We start from the raw sequence: 21,181 nt of genomic DNA on the forward strand, positions 1-21,181 counted from the left end.
AAAAAAAAAAAAAAATCTTTGTTTCAGGACATCTGTATCCTCTCTGCTGTTTCCGCACCACCGCACAGCCAGATTCATTTCCACATTGCCTTCACTCTGGCATTTGCTGGTCAGATGTACATGTATGTGCTGCAGCAGCTCTCCCAACCTCCAACACAGAAAGTTGGGTGCAAAAAAAAAAAAAAAAAAAGAACATTGTGATCCAGGTCAGAAAACTAGTGTCGCTCAAAACTGTGATGTTCCAGGATTCATAAAACTGAAGAAATGAGTCAACAAATGGGCGATATGGCCCATTACTCTGGGCGGCAGAGTCTTGTGGGTGCACCATGCAAGGTTACAAGGCAATATAGCTCATTGCCCTGGTTGCCGCAGTCTTGTGTGTACTTCATAGCAATTTACAGGACAATTTAAATCACTATGCAGGGCACCACAGTCTTGTGGATGTGTTACAGAGTTTTAAAGTCAGTATGGCCCTTAACCCAGGGTAGCACAGTATTTTGGGCGTCCCATACAAGTTTAATAGAAGCCTTGTTTCAGAATTGGCTGTTTTTTTAAAAAAAAAAATATGTGTTCAACTGGAATAGCTGATATAGTTTCACATTTTCAGAGCCGTGTTAGTAGAGTCATCTAATATTTCTTGTCTTATCAACAAGTGGACGCATAAACCAAATCATTCAATCCCCAACTTATTTCACTGCTGTTTTGACAAGCATTTGTAAATTTATAGCTGTGCGTTTCATATTATGATACAGATACATTTTGAAAGTGATAACTTGTATTAGACAAATATTTGACAAATAGGTTTACAGCAAATTCAGCCACAATTTCTCAGTTACTGCTTGAAGAGATAATTAAATTCCCTTGTGCGGCTCTATTGCTTGGAATAAGGTAGAAAAACAACAGAATGAAATGCTGAGAAGTCAACGTAAAAGACAATATTGCTACCTATTTCAAATTGAAGCTGTGAATTGGAGAATGACAACATTATTTTCCAATAGATGCCCGCTCCTCTGCTCTGTCAGCAGTAATAACCACACTAGCTGATTATTTATATAAAGATACCCTTACTCTTAAGTGGGAAATTGATAGGAATGTGTAACACTGGGAACCATTGAAAACACCCTCAATATTCTAATCGCTAAAATCGGAAAGGGATCATAAAAGGAAGAGTTTATCTTCATCTTGCTTTGTAAAGTGAGGCTTTGGGTGCAATAGAGCTTATAATCATGAAGTTGTTTTATGAAAAGAACCAAAAGTTAAATCACTTGTGGACTACAGCACTCTGCACATCAGCTGAAGTAAAAATCTGTAAAAAGCCCTGAATAGTTTAATCTATTGCAGAAACAGATTCTCATTCATTTTACAAAAACAAAAAACAAAAAACATTCAGTGGGGAAGAAATCCTGCATAAGAAATAACATTTTCTCACAAAAGAACCACCCATAGAAATTCCTATTAAACAAATGTAACTTAAGCATTTTTTTTAGATAGATCATAGTTTTGTCTACATTTTCATGTAGTGAGGAGGAATAAGCAGATTTGACATGGAGGTAACATTTCTGTTCCCCTCTCTTCTTCACGGGGAATACAGAAAAATGTTGCATTTAAAGTTAGGCAGATTGTTGTTAAGTCTCATAAATCAAATTGTATCAGAAATTTAGCTGGAAGGAAGTTTATCTGGTTGCAATGCACAGTGAAGAGGATGATACATAAAACTGAAAAAAGACAGATCTCCAAAGCTCTCACACGGAAAAACTGCAGGTGACCTCGGGTTCACAAAGTCTCCATGAAACTCATTAGATACTAATCAATGTATCTAATTCATGTAATGAAAAATAACTTCCTGTGTATAGTGAAGGTCTTCATTGAGAAACAGTTAATTTAGGGAGATAGAAATCAATCATATACATCAAAGGGAACAAAAGGTGCGTTATATAAAATAAAAACAGCAGGCAGGAAAGAGGAACAAATAATTAATTAAGATCTAATCTTAATTAAAGGAGCTGTTATAAACATAAATTAGTCATAACATTAAAGCAAAAAGTCAGAGTACATGTGCAATTAAACTACTGACACTATTCAATTAAAATAAGGTTAAATTAGGACTAAATATCTAATTTTTAAAAGCCAGTTATAGGCCAGGCCCTGAAGATCCTTTGTTTACTTTACAAAACTCACGATTTTCATGTTCTAACATCTTTCTAGATTTATTGTGGAGGTCCACAATAAACCCTTTAAATGAATTTACTTTAGGGGATTTTCAAATAAGTGTCAGTAAATGTGGAGGTTGCTGCATGTTTCAGGCAAACTGACAGCAGTGCAAAATTAATATCAATAGGAGAAAGACGTGCAGTGGAGTAAGAGTGAAAGTGTCATCATCACATCCCAGATCATTAGCTCAGCAGCTCTGCTCTGCTCACATAATTTCCCCCCTTTAGTTACAGTTTTCCTGAAAATCCTGTTCCGCTTACGTAACTTATAGCCGTAACAAGAAAGCATTAAAAATGTTGGATTTATTACGCAGCCTGGAATTGATGTCGTTTGCGGTAAGGAAAGGGACGGTTGAAAGGCAAAAAGAAAAAAAGAAAAAAGAAAAAATGGCGGAGTGACTCCCTTAATCAATGACCCATCAGTGGTGAGGTACACAAAAGCTGACAAACACCGACTCAAAGATGCGTCACAGGAGATGCAGCCCAACACACAAACTGGTTTATCTGCACTACCGGTGGATCAAAGAAGCAAACACGTGTTTATCTTCCTCAGAAGTGAGCAGCAAGCTGGCTGGAACTTATGCTGGATGCTGTTTTGTCTGAACCCCTGCTGGATCCTGCTTCCCCCACTGATAGATTTACCCACCAGACCTCACTGATCTGATCTGGCTGCTTTTTTTGAACTCTGGTCTACTGCTTGTGATATATGTTTTAAAGGAGAACAAAAAGAAATGTTCTGTAAATTCTTTGTAAATTCTGGTAATTGTGAATCTAACAGGAAGGGGATATTTTCCCCTTGCATCAAAGCAAATGTTGCCAGCCTTTATATGATAAATAAATAAATAAATAAATAAATAAATAAATAAATAAAATAAAATAAATAAAACGCATTGGAGAATATTTTTTGAGGCATTTCTAGTATTAAAATACCAATAGTCCTTCATTTTGATGCATTTAGTGGAGAAAAGATCAGATATTTCACAAACCGATCACAGATGAGTACAGATCAAGGTAAATGCCAGTCTGTGGGCCTTTTCTCATGCATCTCTTCAATATGGAAAATCTGAAAATTTCCTCATTGCAAATCAAAATTTGTTGTTCAGTTGACTTAATATTCAGCATTTCCATGCTCTTATAACTTTATCGTACAGATGGGAATGACTTTCTGAATTTCATGTAAAGCATCAGCGATGCTGTCATGGGAAATTTGAGTGACTTTCATATATCGAAGGAACCTGCTGACACATGGATTCCTCTTTTTATGAACAATCTGTCCTTTATTTTAAAGATATACAGGAATGACTTAAAAAGCAGAAAGAACAAACCTTCCCCTTGTCACTGTGGCTGTATTCAGCCACAGTTTCTTTGATTGATATTTTGAAGATTTCTTCCACCTTCATGTGATGACGACAGGTGATTTGTCTGCGCTAGCCCAGACAGAAACACCATGGCAACCGAATCCGAGAAGTGTCACCAGGAGGAGAGAAAGATGGAAAAGTCTAAGCGTACATGATTAACCACTTTTTTCTTAGACATATCGGTATCTTTCATCCTTTGACAGCTGGGGAAATTAAAAACCCTGGTTAGAGTCTTTGTCTTGACATTTGTGTTTAATAGCATTCAGTTTTTACCCTAAAAATATCGACCACAGTGAAATAATGATGCCTTCAGATTACATAAATCACAGCCGTGATAAATCTAGAAATGTATTAAAGCCAAAGGACAGCATTAAATAGCCCAGCTATTATTACATGATTAAAAATTAAGTCTCCTGTATCATTTTTTTTTCTTATTACCCAGGAGGAAGAAATTTATTTTAAAACTTGTACATTTTTACAATTTTATTAATCAAAAGATGATTGGGCCTTTATCATTAAAAGAGCATATGCGTGATATACGTGGTGATTTCTGATGTTTTTCTTTCTAGTATAAGCCTCAGATAAGGCTTATACTAGTTCTTACAGTCATACTGTTAGCCAAGCTGCACTCTGTCAGTAAATATTTATCAGTTAGCTTATGAGACAAGACAGTGCTGCAGAAATGTTGCTTTATTTCTCGTCCAGCTTGTCTTTATTTGTCAGAATTATTGGTCTTTCTTCCCTTCTTTTCTTTCTTGTATTTCTATGTGCAGCACTCTGCACACACACAGAGCACCAGCACCTCTGGGGATTATTTATTAAAGGCTTAAACATAAATGTGTTTATTACAGTGGCATAATCTCATGCTGAAATTTTAGTTTGAACACATCCTGTCAGTGGGGGAAATACACTATTTTATTTTTATATTCATTTTAGACTTCATCATCCTTGCTTCCATGCTGACTGTGCACGACAGAAATAAGATTTAATCCCACTTTTAAAGTTTTAAATTATCGCCTGGATTATACATGCAACAAACTTTTAGACAAGAATTTGTTTCTTTGTAGCCATTTCCTTAAAGATCCTGGCTTTCTTTAATTGCATGTTCGATTGTCTTTGCAATTTTGAGGGTTGGCTAATAACCCAGGGAAAAAATTAAGTTATGAGTGACTTATTAAAAAGTTTCCACTCACCTCAGTTTTTTTTGTTTTTTTTTTTAGATTATGCTTCTGCAACAAAAGCTGATTTGTTTTCGTAGCTTTCTCCACGTCTTTACCGGGGGTGCCAATAAATTTGCTTGATCACTTATATGATAGCTAATTAACAAAGTGCCTTAAGAAACAACACTTCTCAGAAGATGATGATGAGCTTGATATCACGCACTAAACTGCTAATTGGGTCTGTGCTGTACGGCTTGGTTGTACTAAACCTGTGATTGAAAACAAAGGTGATTAATAATCAGATGGATTCTAAGTGATTCAAAATGTCCTGATGTTTTGTAGAACGTGCTCCTCGACATCTAAAATGCTCTCTATAGTTGTCTTTGTTTACTCTGATGAAATGATGGCTATCATGATTCAGGTCAGAGAAATGTGAGACTGTAAAGTTATATTTTAATCAGTACTGAGATCTACTATAGATAAATGTTAGCCTGTGCGACATCTGGGATGATGTTGTGAAATTCCTGCAGGCCATTTGAAATTAGAGCCTTGTAAATTGGGACAGCTTGTCGTCTATCTACGCTGACTAACACAAATCTTAGAGCTAATATAAAATTTCCCTTCCCGTGCTAGAGCTTAGATTTTTGACTGGAATGTGCTGTTTTGTTTTTTTCTTTTCTGCTTTCTGAAATGCTGTATGTCTGACAAATCCTTCTCCCCTGTTTCCTCAGATCTGACATTGATGTGACCTAACCCACCCATTCAGACATGAACTAAGTCATCCATGTTTGGTTGAAAAAAGTCAGAGCAGTCTCATTTGAGCACGCCCCTGTTAAAGGACCCTCTGGTGGCTACTCCTCTGAATCACGGGACATGTACGGCAGTGCCAGAGCTGTAGGTCATGTAGAGAGCAGCCCTGTACGGTCCCCGCGCCTTCCAAGGTCCCCCAGACTGGGCCATCGAAGGGCACACAGTGGGAGCGGGTGTGGTGCAGGGGGCAAGACCCTCTCCATGGAGAACATCCAATCACTCAACGCTGCCTATGCTACTTCAGGGCCCATGTACCTGAGTGACCACGAGGGCGTGGGCTCCACTGCCACCTACCCAAAGGGAACCATGACTCTGGGTCGCGCCACCAGCCGGGCCATGTACGGGGGTCGCGTCACAGCCATGGGCAGCAGCCCCAATATTGCTTCAGTGGGGCTGCCTCATGCTGACCTTCTGTCTTACAGTGACCTGGGCTCCCTCTCCATGCTGCACGCCCACCACCACCAGGGGGTGCCCTCGGCTCTGCTCAGGCAGGCCGTGCGGGGCAGTGGTGGCGAGCTGCTGGAGATGCAGGCCCAGCTCAGGGAGATGCAGAGGGAGAATGAGATGCTGCGGCGAGAGCTTGACCTGAAGGAGAGTAAGTTGGGATCTTCCACCAACAGCATCAAGAGCTTCTGGAGCCCAGAGCTGAAGAAGGAGAGGATCATGAGGAAAGAGGAGGCGGCTCGCACGTCCATTCTGAAAGAGCAGATGAGAGTCACTCACGAGGAGAATCAGGTGAGACCACTCCTCTCTGAGCTGTCATAATCCACTTATTGCTGCAGTGAATTTCACTCGCTGCCTATTTGTCTGCCCATTTTGCTCTGCTTTGATCTCTGCTTTCACCATGCTGTCTTTTGCAAATAATCACAGCCATCCTCTCTTATGTATGCTGTAGAAAATTAAAGCAGTCAGTTCTGTTTTTTTTTTTTTTTTAACAGATTTGTAAAACCTTTCTGGAAAGATGTTCTTTTATTGACATAAATATCTCTTCATCCAGTGAAGAATCGATAAGACTTCAGCCTCTCAGAAAATACAAGCACTTCAACTAAAAAGGAGTAGAGCAGAAATCTGAACGTTCAGTTATTTGTGGCTCAGTTAAAAAGTACGATGACACTCCCGACAGGTGTATTGAATGCCGTCTGGTCCTGATATCGCTTAATTTTGGTTTATTTTCACAGGTTCAGCAGATTGGCCCCAGGGGAAGAGATGTCAAAAGGTTTTTTTTTTTCTGCTTACCTCAGTGTGGGGGTGTAGTCATGGCCCAGTTAAATCACTTACTGACAGGAGTAGGCACAGGGCCCAGAGACAAATGTCAAGGACACTTAAACACTCCCCGTCTGTCTTCCTTTGCCTTCTCTTCATATGCTCTGACCTGCATCATCTCACAGTGTTTACTTTGGTTCATATAGTTGTTTCTACAAAAGATTTGTCATCTTTCTGTCTATTTTAAATGATTGTCTTGGCAAAAAAAAACAAAAAAAACAGCTGGAGATCACTTTCTTTAATGTCAGGCCTCACCTGGAGGATTATTAATAGTTGGCTAGCTGTTGGTGCGAGCGAACGCACAGCCTCTGGCTTAGTGGGTTCTGTCAGCTGCAAGTGGAAATGTATGACACTCTGATATTGTGTAGATTGTGTATATAGACTGAGCTTTTCAGTATGAATGCATTTTCAAAAAACAAAACAAAACGCTGTGTTCATGATGCAGCATACCGAGCAATGCTTTGAGCAGTTTAAAGGCTGAGTTTGGACTCGCTCTTTGTGCAGGGCATTGTGTCTGCTCCAGCTCTGTTTTCATACACTGAAGAGACACGATTAGTCATTACTCTACCCTGCAAGGTAGTACCATCAGTGGGTTTTTCCACACAGGACTTGTTGATCTTCTTATGAAAGACGGGGTTTTGTCTCTGCATATTGCTAAAGTATTCGTTCCCTTTGAACATTTCAACATTTCATTAACCTAATAGTATTTTTGTACTTCTTGTGCATTTTGAGGAGATTTTATGTGATGCAACAACACAAAGCAATGGATAATTGTGAAGTGGAAGGAAAACAATTCAGCGTTTTATATAGATGAATATATAAAATGTGTGATGTGCATTTTTTAATCAATCTAATCTCAGTATCAATCCATCCATATCTGTTTATGAAAATGCAATAAAAATTGGTGAATTATAAACATATGGAGATTTTTTTTTAAATTTTTTAAATAATTTTTCCTCCTCATTCCAAATTTGTGCTGCTTTGTGTTAGTCTTTTTGGGTATGAATACTTTTGCAAGGCGCTTTAGTCTAACTATCAGCCAATTATGCAATACCAGAAATATTTTACATCATTATGATTTGCAAAAATCTGAGTCTGTGTTAAAGCTGAATCATCCGTGTCACCGACGGAACCAAAGCAACTCAGCTTTTCACATTTCTTTATAGAGTCGTTAAATCCTCATTGTGATATTTTTAGTTGGAACTCATAGAGTTGAGGAGCTGAATGTGTCCTGCAGATTACGAAAGCTGTTCGCTGACGGGTTTCCATGGCATCATCCTTGAATCAAAGAGAGGACTCGGTGCTTGCTCTCCCCTTATGTCGAGTGATATTTATATTCCTCCTGGTAGGATTCATTAATGCAGTGTGGCAGCTAATAAAAGGCAGATGTGCCTTGTTGCTATAATTGGTCTATTCTAACTTGATTTCTGGGCTCTGAGGCGTGCTTACATAAGTGCATATTTACGGTGGGCTGGTTTGGTCACACCCACTGGGCTTACTGAGAGGCTGACTGAGGAGCAAATTGCCTCATTAATAATGGAGAAATTTCAACCCAGTCATTGCATCTGTCTTCTAGCACCACTTTTTACAATTGCATCAGGCGCCTTAGGCCCCTGTTAGTTTCAGCAAATACCATGCATCATTTATCATGAGATAATCAGCATCAGGGTGTACGGGCCTCTGTTTGCAAAATCTCCTGATATAACATTCACTTTCTGAAGCATGGAAGTTTTTTTTATTTTTATTATTATTTTTTTATGTTTAAATACCACCCACGGCCTGCAGAGCCTCAATCATAAACAGTGGAGGTGATGACTTGCGGTGATGATTAGCGTGAGATCATTTTGTGTGGTAGATTTTTGTTGTGAAGGGGAACTGATTTTTGTTTTCGTGGAATTGAACAGAATTTTTGTTGTCCTGCCGAAGCTGTACGAGAGCTGCTGGAGGCGAGCGCGTGAGCTAGAGCATACCATATCTGACTGAGTCATGACCACTGCTGCTCAGCTGCCCAGTCAGCCCTGATCAACGGTTCCAACAAAAATAGGTCCCGCTTTGCGCCTTCTGCACATGCATGCAAGACTTAAAGTAAATCATGCTGTTTCCCACACAGAAATTCTGGATTTTCTATATTTGGAACATAGGCTTAACGTAACATCGTCAACACGAACAAGCGTCTACGCTTGTGTCCGATTAAGTGTTATATAACACGTGGTGTGTGACGGGTGAAAATTTAATTAGAGGTAATTCCCCTGGTGGATTGTGCAGCCCTGTAATCAAACAGAGCGGCGTACTGCTCATGTGTGAGAGGTGAACTCACAATTGTTTGTTTACACGCATGTTTTATAATTCAGCTGTGCAAACCAGGTACTGCACATCAGTGCAGGATGTTGACTTAACTTGACTTCTAAGCTACAGCAGTCACATGGTGACGCTTTGTCACGTAACAACCCTAAGCTTTTGGTGTCTCTCACAGCCCCTAGAACAAAAACAGTTCACATTTGTCACCTAACAGCTGAAACCTTCATGTACTGTATTGAGATTGTATGCGATAGTTAAAAACAAAATTGTGAGTAATGGTGAAGTGGAAGAAAAACATTATATGGTGTCTTGCTACTCATAAGCTGAAGAGCGTTGCATTTGTTTTCATTAATTACTTACTGTTTTACCCCCAAATAATATAATTTGGATCCAGTGAACATGTAATAAAAAAACAAACAACCAAACAAAAAATGCATATGGCATAAGTATAATTCTTCCAAAACATGGCAGTTCACATTTCCTGACAGGTTGGCAAGAGGGCCAAACAGTAAGAGGCCCATGGTAATTCAGGACAAACTGCAGAGATTAAGGCTGTGAATCTGTTGAAGGGACCACTGTTAGTCAAGCACTTCAAATATCTGGCTGCCAAGAGTACCAAAACTGTTGAGTTGATGATCTCGCCCCACAAAAGCCCCCAGGCAGGTTGCCACAAACAAAGACGGGGACGCATCTACACACGTGTTGGGGGAACAAGGATGGTGCAAAGGAAACCTGGCCACTAGACATAACCTGGAGCTGCAGCTTATCTATACCCACAACATAAGGAAAGAGAAGTAGGACTACTATGTGCCACCAGCACTCACAGTGGTCATCTGTGGTCAACCTGGTTTCATCAGCCAGTGTCTACATGTCGCCACTTGAACAGCCGCCTATAACGGGACTGTGAACCCAGAGTTTTGGAGATGCCACCAGTCGAGACGCAGCATGGGAGGACACAGGGAGTCGCATCAGGATCAATACCTTTGTAGAATCACAGAGTTCTCTATTGATTCTTTCACGTTATGACAGTCTTCTCTTGGCGTGAATTTTCATGACAAGCAGAACCCTGGCGAACCGTGTGGGTGGTATCGAATACAAACTGGTTCCAGCATGGCCCCTGTGACTGCCAAGCGGTTGTGTGAGCCATCTGGCCTCATGCTAACCCACAAAGCAACCCCTATCAAGTGCTGCTAAAGCTGCTTTAATCACACGATAAACAGCTTCCTCTAGTTCAAGCATCTGAATGAGATTCGATTAAAACAAAAAAATAAAAAAGAAGTCTTGACAGATGGCTTACTTCTGTGCACAGAGTGGCATTTTTTTTTTACCGTCTCAGACTGTCAGATTTCTGCAGGCGCCCCTCTTGTAACTTTGTGCTAAGTGAGGGGAGGTGATGAAACGCAGCATTTGCTTGTGTGGTGTGGGTGTAATTGTGTATTGTCAGCTATCACGACACACTACACAGAGATTAGGAACGGTGTGAACAGTAGGCTGCTGCAGCTCAAGAGCTTTGGAGTTGCTCATTTATTCTCACAAAAAACACAACCTCCCATGTATATAGAGCATTACATGCAGAGCAGCTGGTTCCTGTGTCACCAGATGGCTCATTCTGGAGCAGGGGTCATCATCTAATTGCTTAAGGGGCCAAAATAATATTTTAAGGCGCGTAGTGTGGCAGCCAGCCTTTTATTAGGCGTGTTTGTAACAATGGCCTGTTTGTGTGAAGCATTTAAATTATGGCTGAAGTAAGTAGATGGGATGTTCTGTAACATCTAACAGCTTATATTTGTTAAAGAAAATTTAACTTTTTCTTTAGTTTTAGCGAGGATCTGGTTGTGACTTTATCTGTGAATAAAAGCAGAAATGGCCAAAATTATGATAAATGCAAAATAAGAAAATAATTTTAAATGGACCTCTGACTTTTGGTGCTTCAGAATTCGCAGCTTCGCCTATTTTCACAGTTGTTTCTTTTATTTACTTTTTTTTTTTTAGCCCCATCTATCTTGTCATAAACTCTACAATGGTACATGTTGATTATAGCACCCCACAGTATTATGCAACCACCACCATGTTTCACTGTAAAGATGGTATGAGAAACACCAAAGCAACCAAAACTGGTGTCAAATGCTGCCCTGTTCTTCAATATATAATTTAAATATTTCGGTGCCCGTTCATTCTTTCTGTTTTTAACTTAGATGTTTTTTTCCCTCCTCAATCTTCAGTGGCAATTGACTTGGGGGAACTCAGACACTCAACACTGTCACAGGTAAAACTGCCCCCTACAAGTCAGACAGAGTAACCCCTCTGCTAAATCACCACAACGCTTTGTTAAGGCATTCACATGGCAGAAGCCAGAACCTGAGTCAGTGTGTGATGTTGCCCTCAAAAGGATTCTCTGCTTCTGCACCACAAGATTTATGACAGCCAGTTACCCCCGGCTGGCCCAGGTGTCATTACGATAAGGAGTCACAGCAGCTCAGCGTCTCTTTCTAGTGCTGAGAAACTCTCTGGGTTTTGACCGTCAAGGTTTTCAGGAACAGAAAGAACCCCCCACCCCCCAACCCCGTGACCACAGCACCAGTATCAGCTGAGTCATGACCAGTTCAGGCAAACAGCTGCACCTCAGCTGTGGCTGACGTGGAGGAACCGGGCGGAAGGCTGCATAGTGATTTTAAGTCTCAGTTCAATTACGCAGATGCAGTCACTGGATTGTTTCCTGCATTTTGGTTTCCAAGGCAGGCAGGAGTTTATTGATCGGTGAGGAGGGAGGATCCGAAACGAGAAGGATAGATCTGAAAAAAGAAGAAAACATTTGGGGTTCCTTCTCAGTGTGGGCACGCTTTACTCCAAATCTAACTACAGTAGCATCATTTGCTTGATGTAAAAAAAAAAACAAAAAAACATATATATTCTTGTATTTTTATGCACCTGCAAAATATTTTCTGTAAATTCATGTTTGGGACTCATAAAATCTATATATTTTTTCAACTTTCCACTCTCATGGTTTACTTTGAGATGAGAGTAAGAGCAGAATATGCTCAATGTTAAAATTAGACTTTAGCATCTTCGTACTGCATAATTTCTGCTGCTGTACCGAAGGCCAATGACTCAGAGAGGGGGTGTCTGACTGAAACAACCTGTCATGGCAGCAGTCAGCAGAAAATTCAGCAGCTTTTACTGGAAATGCAAACACTGTCCCCTGGTGGTCAAACAAGCACTTGGAAAACGTTGTCAAACGATAATCTTGTGTCTTTAGGTCAGAATTTTACTGGTGTTTATTTTCCTCCAGCTTATTTTCCTGTTGGTTGTTTACTTATAGGACCAAGTACTTCTAAAGTTAGTCATTAAAAGAATAATGTTAACTTTTTGCGTACTGTAAATCTGTAGAGTAAATGTGAATTGTGCTAGAGTTTAATTTTCTGTTAATGTTTACAGAATCGTACAGCAAAAAAAGTTCTCAGTTGTTCCTTTTACTTTTAACTTGACTGTTAACGCTTCTCATTAAAATATTATGATTAGTAAATATATTTTAACAGTTTATTGGAAAAATACTATACCCACTTCTACCCATTTTTAAAATGTCTTTCCAGAAAGGTAATCCTGTCTAAGTAAACATTGGTTTGTACATGAAAAATCTATTTTCTGGCAGATATTTTTATTTGTTATAAAGAAAAAAATGTCTACGTTCAACTCTTAAAACTATTAATCTGGCTGTCTCGAAACCAATCGGGCTAATAGTTTAAAAACTGTTCTTTTTCTTATAACAAGATGAAAAGTTTGCTATCAAAAAAGTTTTGTTGTAAATTTGCTTTACTAACTGCAAGAGTGATAAACCAGCAGCTCTCATTTAGGATTTTTCTGCTTTGTGTTGATCATCCGTTTCTGTTGCATCAAGCTCTGACGCTCTGTTTTCACCACACATCTGTTTTTTCTGTTCATTCTGTTCATGCTCTGCAGCTGCTGGATGCCAGGAGAACCAAGGTTTGTCCCTATGTTTGCACCGTGTCGTGTGCACAACATAGAGTCACCTTTCGTGTGCCGTGTATTTTTTTTTCCAGATACCTGACAATCCCTTTTTCTCCTAACCCTTTAACCTCCTTGGAGAACTGAATGATATCCCTTCAGTCCCTCAGTTCTGCTGCCCCTTGAATCCTGATGTTTCAACACAAAGACCTGGAGAACAGAAAGTCATGTTACTGCTCCACTATAAGAATTCAAACCATACATTCGTAGCCTGGGAAGGTGAATGACTTCAGGAGAAAAAGCTGTTTCTGTTCTCTAAGGACCTAACTGGACCATTTTCAGTACATGGGTGAATCTTTGTTTCTCTTCTACTTTACTGGAGGAAAGTTATACATCTAGCAAAACTAAACCTTTTGTCAGAAACGTGGTACAAATATCCTTACAGACAATGATATACACATGGGTGAAAAATGTCATAAAAATGGTAAAAACATGAAGTGTCAAAGTTACAATCCATATTAGTTCAGTGGAGTACAAAATCCACATGAGGAAATAAGTGTTTTAACAAAGTCACTGGTGAACATTTCACACTTATTTTTCCACCCTTCAAAATAGGGCTGGACGACATGGCTGAAAATCGTATCATGATATGCTTCATATCAGTCGATATTGATAATTATCAATTAGTTTTTTGTTCTAAATATCTGAAGTATTACCAAACTGGTGATGTGACTTTTCCTCTTTTATCCACAATTTCCCCTCGATTTGTTTTCCTCTTTTTATCCTTTCATTCCACGCTGTTGTTGTTTATTTTTAAGCACTTATGAGGCATGGTGGCAAAACCTTAAACTGCTGGTAAGTTACTCTACAGCTTGTTGCTAGGTAATGAAAGAGTGAGTGAGTTGCTAGGTAACCGGATAGTGAGTGAATTAGTTGATGCCACCAACCGTGAGAGGTTGAGAGACTAAACACTTCCTCTACCTACTTCCCCCAGAATGCCGTGTGGTTCTGGATTGGAGTTCATAGAAATGATTGAATATTCTATCCGACATATTACCTATTGATATGAATCATGTGTCTACCACAATATATATTGTTATTGATTTATTGTCCAGCCCTACTTCCAAATAGACAAAAAACAAAAGAACGTCTTCTGAATAAAGAACGTGTTTTGATTTTTCAGGCAGACAATATAAAACATATTCTTCAGCTCTGACTCTTAGGGGAACTGGTTTAATCTGGTTAATCCATTAATTAACCCAATGGCTATTTAATCACTTAAGTTGAATAACAAAATAATCGCTTATTGCCTGTAAGTACATGCAGGTTTATAAAAGTAAATCTTTCAGGGTTGGCAGTGGAGAGACAGTGGTAAATTGTGTATAGAGAAGCCTCAGTGTTGCACAAAACCACTCTGGATTTTCACTCCTGCCAGTCAAAGACAAGAAACTGAGGGTTCAATTCCCAGTTCCTATTTTCTATGACTACTTCTAGCTGGACACTCCACCATGAAACGGAAAGGACAGTAAGGTCACTGTACCTCAACGACCTCCACAATCACCAGATCTCTGTCCAAGACAGAACCACTGGGATGTGAGGAATATGAGATTCACATCATGAACATGCAGCTGACAAAACTGCAACAACTGCATAGCAATATGACGTCAATGTGAGCCAAACTGCTTGAAGAAAGTTTATCTTGCCTCAACAAAATAAGCCACATCTACTAGCAAGGTGTATTTAATGATTAGCAGTGAGTATATATCATGCACTCATTTTACCAGTTATTGGCTCATTTAAATTCAACAAATATTTTGTTTTTCTGTAGATTGTGGTCTTACTGCTTATTAAAAGACTATCTTAATCACTTTAGGAGAGTTCTTACACTGTAATTATTGTATTAACTGATCATTGTTGATCAAAGTTTTTATCAAAAGAAAACTAACCTCTTTCCCTGAACGTTAATGCTATTCTACATGTTTTACTAGTTGGTTGATTGTTCCTGAAGCACCAATACTGTTTTCTTTGTGTCATTTAAATACAAACTACTAAAATCATGACTGAAAATTAATGGATGAATTTTAGCCCTGCATTTGCTCTTATTATATTCATCCATTTCTTTAATTTGTTGTCTGTGTTTAGGTATTTTTGTGATCTTTAGTCCTGAAGAGACATTTTCACTAAAATTAACATCTAAGACAATTTCAAGACGTTGTAACTTATGGGAGTTTATATTTAGTTCTTCCATATCCCGACTAGACAGACATGTAAATATCCAGAATGTTTTTGAACTGAGAACTGAGAGCTGCTTTTAGAGGTTATAGTCACATCATGTCTGTCCCTTAGTGTCTAGTGGTAAAACAAGAAATTCTCCCTGGTCCTGGCATTCATATAAATAATTAATTGTTGTGTCAAACGGTGCTAATTCTTTGAAATCAGTTTTTAAAGGTGCTGTAATGTAAGTGCTGGTGTGTCATGGGTTAGGCCTTCCCAGTACTGCACATTTTGCCACTGATGTTAGTTTTGACTAAAATAAATTAAATTGGATTCTGTTTTATTCCTAAATGCGTTGGGTCTTTGTGTGTGTACACGTCCGTGTCTGTCCACGTCTCCTGCAGCATCTCCAAATGACCATCCAGGCTCTGCAGGACGAACTACGCACACAGCGAGACCTCAACCACCTGCTTCAGCAGGAGAGCGGAAACCGATCTGGCTCGGAGCATTTCACCACCATCGAGCTGACAGAGGAGAACTTCCGCCGGCTGCAAGCCGAGCACGACAGGCAGGCCAAGGAGCTCTTCCTGCTTAGAAAAACCCTGGAGGAGATGGAGCTAAGAATAGAGACGCAGAAACAAACACTCGGTGCCAGGGACGAGTCCATTAAGAAGCTGCTGGAGATGCTGCAGAGTAAAGGGCTGCCTCCCGGGCCGGGCAGGGCGACCGAAGAGGAAGAGCAGGAGAGAGCCAGGCGCATTGCTGAGGCCGAGGCCCAACTCGGACACCTGGAAGTAATTCTGGACCAGAAGGAGAAGGAAAACATCCATCTGCGAGAGGTACAATGAAACAAACAGTATTTGAAATTTAGTATGCGTCTTTGTCACTAGATGGCAGTGCTGAGCATCATAAATTCAGTGCACTCCTGTCTGCTCCTTGTGATGCATTGATTATGTAACATGTACAAAAACTGTGGGGCACTTTTGTAAATGTGGCACCGTGAACAGAACAGACGCATATCGTTTGAATTGTATTATTATTGTTTATCCTTTGCTCTTGTGTAGAAAAAGTTAAAAATTATTTCTCTTTCCCAAAAGGAACTGCACAGAAGAAATCAGCTTCATCAGGATCCAAGCAAAACCAAGGCCTTGCAGACCATCATAGAGATGAAAGTAAGAACTTGACTACACACAGCAGCTCCGCATTTGTGTGGAAGCAAACGTTGTGTGTTCATACGCTCCCATTCTCAAGTCTTTCATTGCGTTTCCCACAGAGGCTTTTGCTGATGTGTGTTCTGCTGAATCTATTGTTGTCACTGCAATTTGCTGCAGCTGAGTCAATCACCAGCCTGGCATCACATGCCTCTCTCTTGTTCTCACACATGGAACGGTGCTGTATCAGCTTTCAGAGCTTTTGTGCTAACTTGAACGAGAGTCAACATTTGGTTGGTTGAAGAGGTTTGTGTCAAATTGAAACAAGAAAAGGTTTGTGACAGCCAATGTGATTCTTTTACAATCAACTCCTCACATCGCTGACTGCAAACACAGAGCAGACTTTGATTCTGCAAGAGCTCTGGAGGTTTATATAACATTTTCCATCAAGATTTTTTTGGAGGATGGATAGAGTTTCTTTCGCATGCTTTCTGATTGTGCATATCTGAAACTAAAGATCAGGAATGAACAGTTTGGAAGTAATTTTGCTCTATAAGGACTCAGTGAATCACTGGAATTAAAGAGCTTGCAAAGCTAGTGATATCTAGTGAACTATTTCACTTTTTGTAAGCTTACGGTCAGAAAAAGTATTTTATTGTGACAGATCAACACAGGGTAATTTGTGAAGTAAAGGAAAAAGGACAATTGATTGTCAAAAGGTTTTACAAATAAAAGTCGACTACCACTTGCCTGCAGAAGTTGTCCACTTCATGAATGGAGTCCACCTATGTAAAGTACAGCTGTTTTGTAAAAGCAGAGGGTTAGTAAAGGACATTGATGACCAAATATCATGATAAAGACCAAGGAATTTTGCCTATTAGGGAAAAAATTACCAAATGGGCAAATTTTAGTTGTTCACTTGCTGGGTCTTGCCTTCACGAAACAGTGACAAGATGAAGGTTATAGTTGAAAGACAGCATAAATTAGTTCCATTTAATGTCATGCTGCACATGGCCCTGAACACACTTTAGACAGTGAAGCACAGTGGTGGCAGCATTATGTTATGGGAAAGGTTTTCTTAATAACAAAGGCTACAAAAAAGTTGACACAAGGGCAGAGTTATAACCTGATGAAAACAACAGCATCTACTCTTTGCTTTGCACAGAGGGTCTGGGCTCTTAGCTACTCAGAAATGATGATTGCTTCCTGGAGGTGTGAACTCTGTTAAAGTTTTCAATTTTACCCAGTCCCTAACACTTGTCCGTGATGTATATAATGTGGCAGTCTGATGCTATGCAGTTTACCGGAAATTAACTGCACTGTAAGCAACCATCCTCCACTTTAAAGAGAGAAGTGCCAAGCGGGTGGCTGTTAATGATAATTCAGTGTTTGGAAGAATGACCAACGTCGACTGAATGTCCTCGTTCACTTCCTCCGCTGCCATTATTAACTCTACAGGCAGATTAAAATGGACCAGAAAACTGACATCAACAATAACTTCTCCTTCAGTGCTCTCATTGGTCCAGTTGAAATCCAAGTGAATGGGAGAAAGCCCAGACTGTGAAGTGAAGTGAGTTTTGAATCAAGTAGAATAGCATAGGAAAGCAATGGCCATCCTAGCAGAGCTACAAGGAGATGGTTTAGGTTGTGATGAAAAAATAAGATTCTCCAAGTGAAAATCAAACATCTTGTTCAAAAGCAGAGCAAAAACTGAACATGGAGAATCTGCACTCGAGTTCAAACTCTGTCAGAGTGTCATGTCTCCTTACCCAAGGACAAGACAGGACAAGCAAAAAAAAAAAAAAAAGAAAAAAGAAAAAAAAAGCTATGAGAGGCTGTGAGAGCTGGCATGTCAACAGGCTGTTGTGAGACCTGACTGCTCCTTATCTAGAAGTCATATTTGGCAGAAGAGCTTCAGAGTGGCAAAGAGAAACATATTCAGAAAATAAAGACCTAAAAAACATACGTTCAACACAGTCACAATGTGCTGAACACAAGATCCTGACTTTAGTCAAAATGACAACCTGTGGCAAGATTTGAAAACTCATGTTCACCAGTGCATTCCATCCAATCTGGCATACACAACCAGAAGGAGCAAATGCTTCAGTCTGTAGATTTGCAAAGTCTTAATTGCAGCAAGAAGACTGATGTGGAAATACTGACTCAGGAGAGCTGAATGCAAAGGTGTGCCACACCTTTAGATTATTATTTTCAAAACATTTTGAAACTATGGATCACTTTCCTTTCTCTTTCCAGTTATGTACCACGTTGTTTCGGTCAATCAAATAAAATCTAATTAAAAAGAAATTGAACTTTTTGTTTGTAACAAAACAAAATATGACAAAGTTCAAGACACTGTAGTAAAGCTTTTAAACTAATTATAGGTATGACTCTAAACATGTTATTCAATATTGGAAAATATGAGAGTTTCTGGAGTCTACCCACAACAAATCCTTTAATTAAGCTCATGTTCATTCCATTTCGCTAATCTGTCTCAGACTACTAAACACAGATGGAGAAAGGGATAAACTATAGCAAATAAAAAAGGACATTCAGTATCACTGTGACAGTGGAGAATATCAGGAACATCCAGCTACTGAGCTGCTGTAGACACCCCCAGCCTCACTGCAGAGGCCTGACATCACTTCCTCAAAATAAATCATGACATCATCGCTGAGCTGACACAGCCCCTCTCGCTTGGCTGCACCGGCCCAGCCTCCCACAGCCTGGTCATGTGACTTCAGGGCGCTCTGTACCCTGTTGATTATCATACAGGGCGAGGGAAGTCCCGCCCCCTCCTCCTTCTCCTTTTGCTGTGGAGGAAGACCCTGCTTCTCTCCTCTCTCCCCTTCTCTGTTGATGCTGATGGAAGCGCGAATAATCCTACCTCCTTCCCTCCCTCCCCCTCGTCTCCGACCCTCCCGCCTTCTCTTCCTCCTCACTCACCAGAGACGGTGCACCGTATATAGCCTGCCTGCTGCTGCCATGGAAACAGGTGTGGTTGTTTATGACAGTGAGAGGCCAGTATGCAGGGATATGGAGAGACAGAGGGATGTACAGATCCAGGGACAGATAACGAGCACAATTCACTGACCAGGTCCGTGGGATAAAATCACTCTCCTCTGAAGGTACGGCGCCTCATGTCTGTTGCAGAATTGTCACTTCATTGATGTTCTTCTTGTAAGGTGAGATGCAGCAGCTGGGCGAAGTGCATGCACACGAGCGGCGCTCCATGCATTGACGTTAAACTCCCAATCATTCATTTCTCATTACAACTCATCACCCATGTTGTTCAGCAGGCTGTGGCTGACCCTGCTAATGGCTATAAGTTCACAAGTTCACAAAGAGGAAGGAAGGACGATATTAAAAAGAGAGAGAGAAAGGCAGGAAGAAGCAAGGTTGCTCTATGCTCTGCTGGAGAGGGAGATGAACCATGGCTAATCTTAAAGACGTAGTATTATTTATTTAAAAAGCCGTGAAGCTAAAGCTGGTCTCTCAGTCGCAGTCCAGAGACTTGGTTCTGCATTTATCTGCAAGCCTCCACAGCAGAAGCTAGAGCTTGTTACTTTTTCCTTTTTATTTTTTGCACGTCTCTCTCTGTTCCTGAAGGATCAGTCTGTGCTGGATGTGCACTCAATATTTCCCAATGGTGATTAATCCTTTGAGCCGCTGCAAAGAGCTGGGTAGAAAGCTTTTGATTTCCCCGACAGATACTGCAGTTGTTCTGAGCCAAACCAGAGAGCTTCTTCCATCCACTCCTTATCTCTCTGCATCTCCCCTTTTTACCTCTCTTTTGTCTCTCTGTCGGTCCAAATCGTTGCGGTCGCTTTCAGTCTTTGCGTTTATTCGTGGACTCCTGTCCGTAGTTCTGATTGTTTTTGCAGCACTCGGCTAGTGGGAATGCTGGTCTTGGTGTTGAGGTGTGTCTCTTTCGCGTGTTTGTGTGCAGGATACCAAAATTGCCTCTCTGGAGCGCAACATTCGAGATCTGGAGGATGAGATCCAGATGCTGAAGGCGAACAGCTTACTAAACACAGAGGATCGAGAGGAGGAAATCAAACAGATGGAGGTCTACAAGAATCACTCCAAGTTTATGAAGACTAAGGTAGAGGCCATGTGCATGCGGCTTCAGAAACAGGATTGCTCTCTGTGTTTTTTCAGCTGAGATGATGGTCCTTATTTGCTCACAAACTTTGCTTATCTATTGTTCTTTCCTTTTTATGATGGAAACTTTTGTACATTCTTTTAATTTGCACAATTGAAATCAATAACCGACCACAACAAATTCATGAGGAAACAAACAAAAGGTGTGAAAACCCCCTAAAGAGCTGATTATGACTGTCACCTAACTTCGAAACACATGCATAAATTAGTACAGGGTCTCTTTAAAACTGCACACATCCCAGTCACAATGCAAGATTTCTATGACGTTTACAAAGAAATCCTTCATGTTTTCTAAACTTTTTCTAAAGATAAGACACATTCATTCTGCATGATTTAATTGAGGAGGAAACATGTGAGAAACAGAAGAATTACAATGATAGCAAAAATGTGCACAGCCTTAAACTAACACTTTGTTGAAGTTTTGAGAGAATGTGTTATGATATGATGAAGAAAACCGAGACCTGCTCTGCAATGATTCCAAATATTTTTCACACAGAAAAAAATAAAATAAAAAGACATTTCACCGAAAGAAAATCACACCTGGAGTGAAAGAGGATGTGGACACCATCGTGATCTGAACTTTTTTTGTT

The 21,181-nt window shown here is 40.1% G+C and overlaps 1 protein-coding gene across 9 annotated transcripts in view; it reads left to right on the top strand.

Annotated features, from left to right (window-relative positions):
• Positions 1-21,181, top strand: part of erc2 (ELKS/RAB6-interacting/CAST family member 2) — a 52,127-nt gene that overhangs the window by 3,631 nt on the left and 27,315 nt on the right. For 6 of the 9 annotated variants that reach the window (XM_016671762.1, XM_016671765.1, XM_016671778.1 and 3 more), the window contains exons 2-6: positions 5,460-6,273; positions 13,057-13,080; positions 15,681-16,115; positions 16,374-16,448; positions 20,377-20,532. In XM_016671762.1, the coding sequence (XP_016527248.1) occupies positions 5,602-6,273; positions 13,057-13,080; positions 15,681-16,115; positions 16,374-16,448; positions 20,377-20,532 (1,362 nt within the window). In that variant the 5' untranslated portion in view covers positions 5,460-5,601. The remainder of the gene's footprint in view (positions 1-5,459; positions 6,274-13,056; positions 13,081-15,680; positions 16,116-16,373; positions 16,449-20,376; positions 20,533-21,181) is intronic. The other 3 variants (XM_016671768.1, XM_016671775.1, XM_016671793.1) reach the window with 1 other exon arrangement.

The sequence above is a fragment of the Poecilia formosa genome, unplaced genomic scaffold, assembly GCF_000485575.1.
Source record: "Poecilia formosa unplaced genomic scaffold, Poecilia_formosa-5.1.2 Scaffold2, whole genome shotgun sequence".
Classification (NCBI taxonomy): domain Eukaryota; kingdom Metazoa; phylum Chordata; class Actinopteri; order Cyprinodontiformes; family Poeciliidae; genus Poecilia; species Poecilia formosa.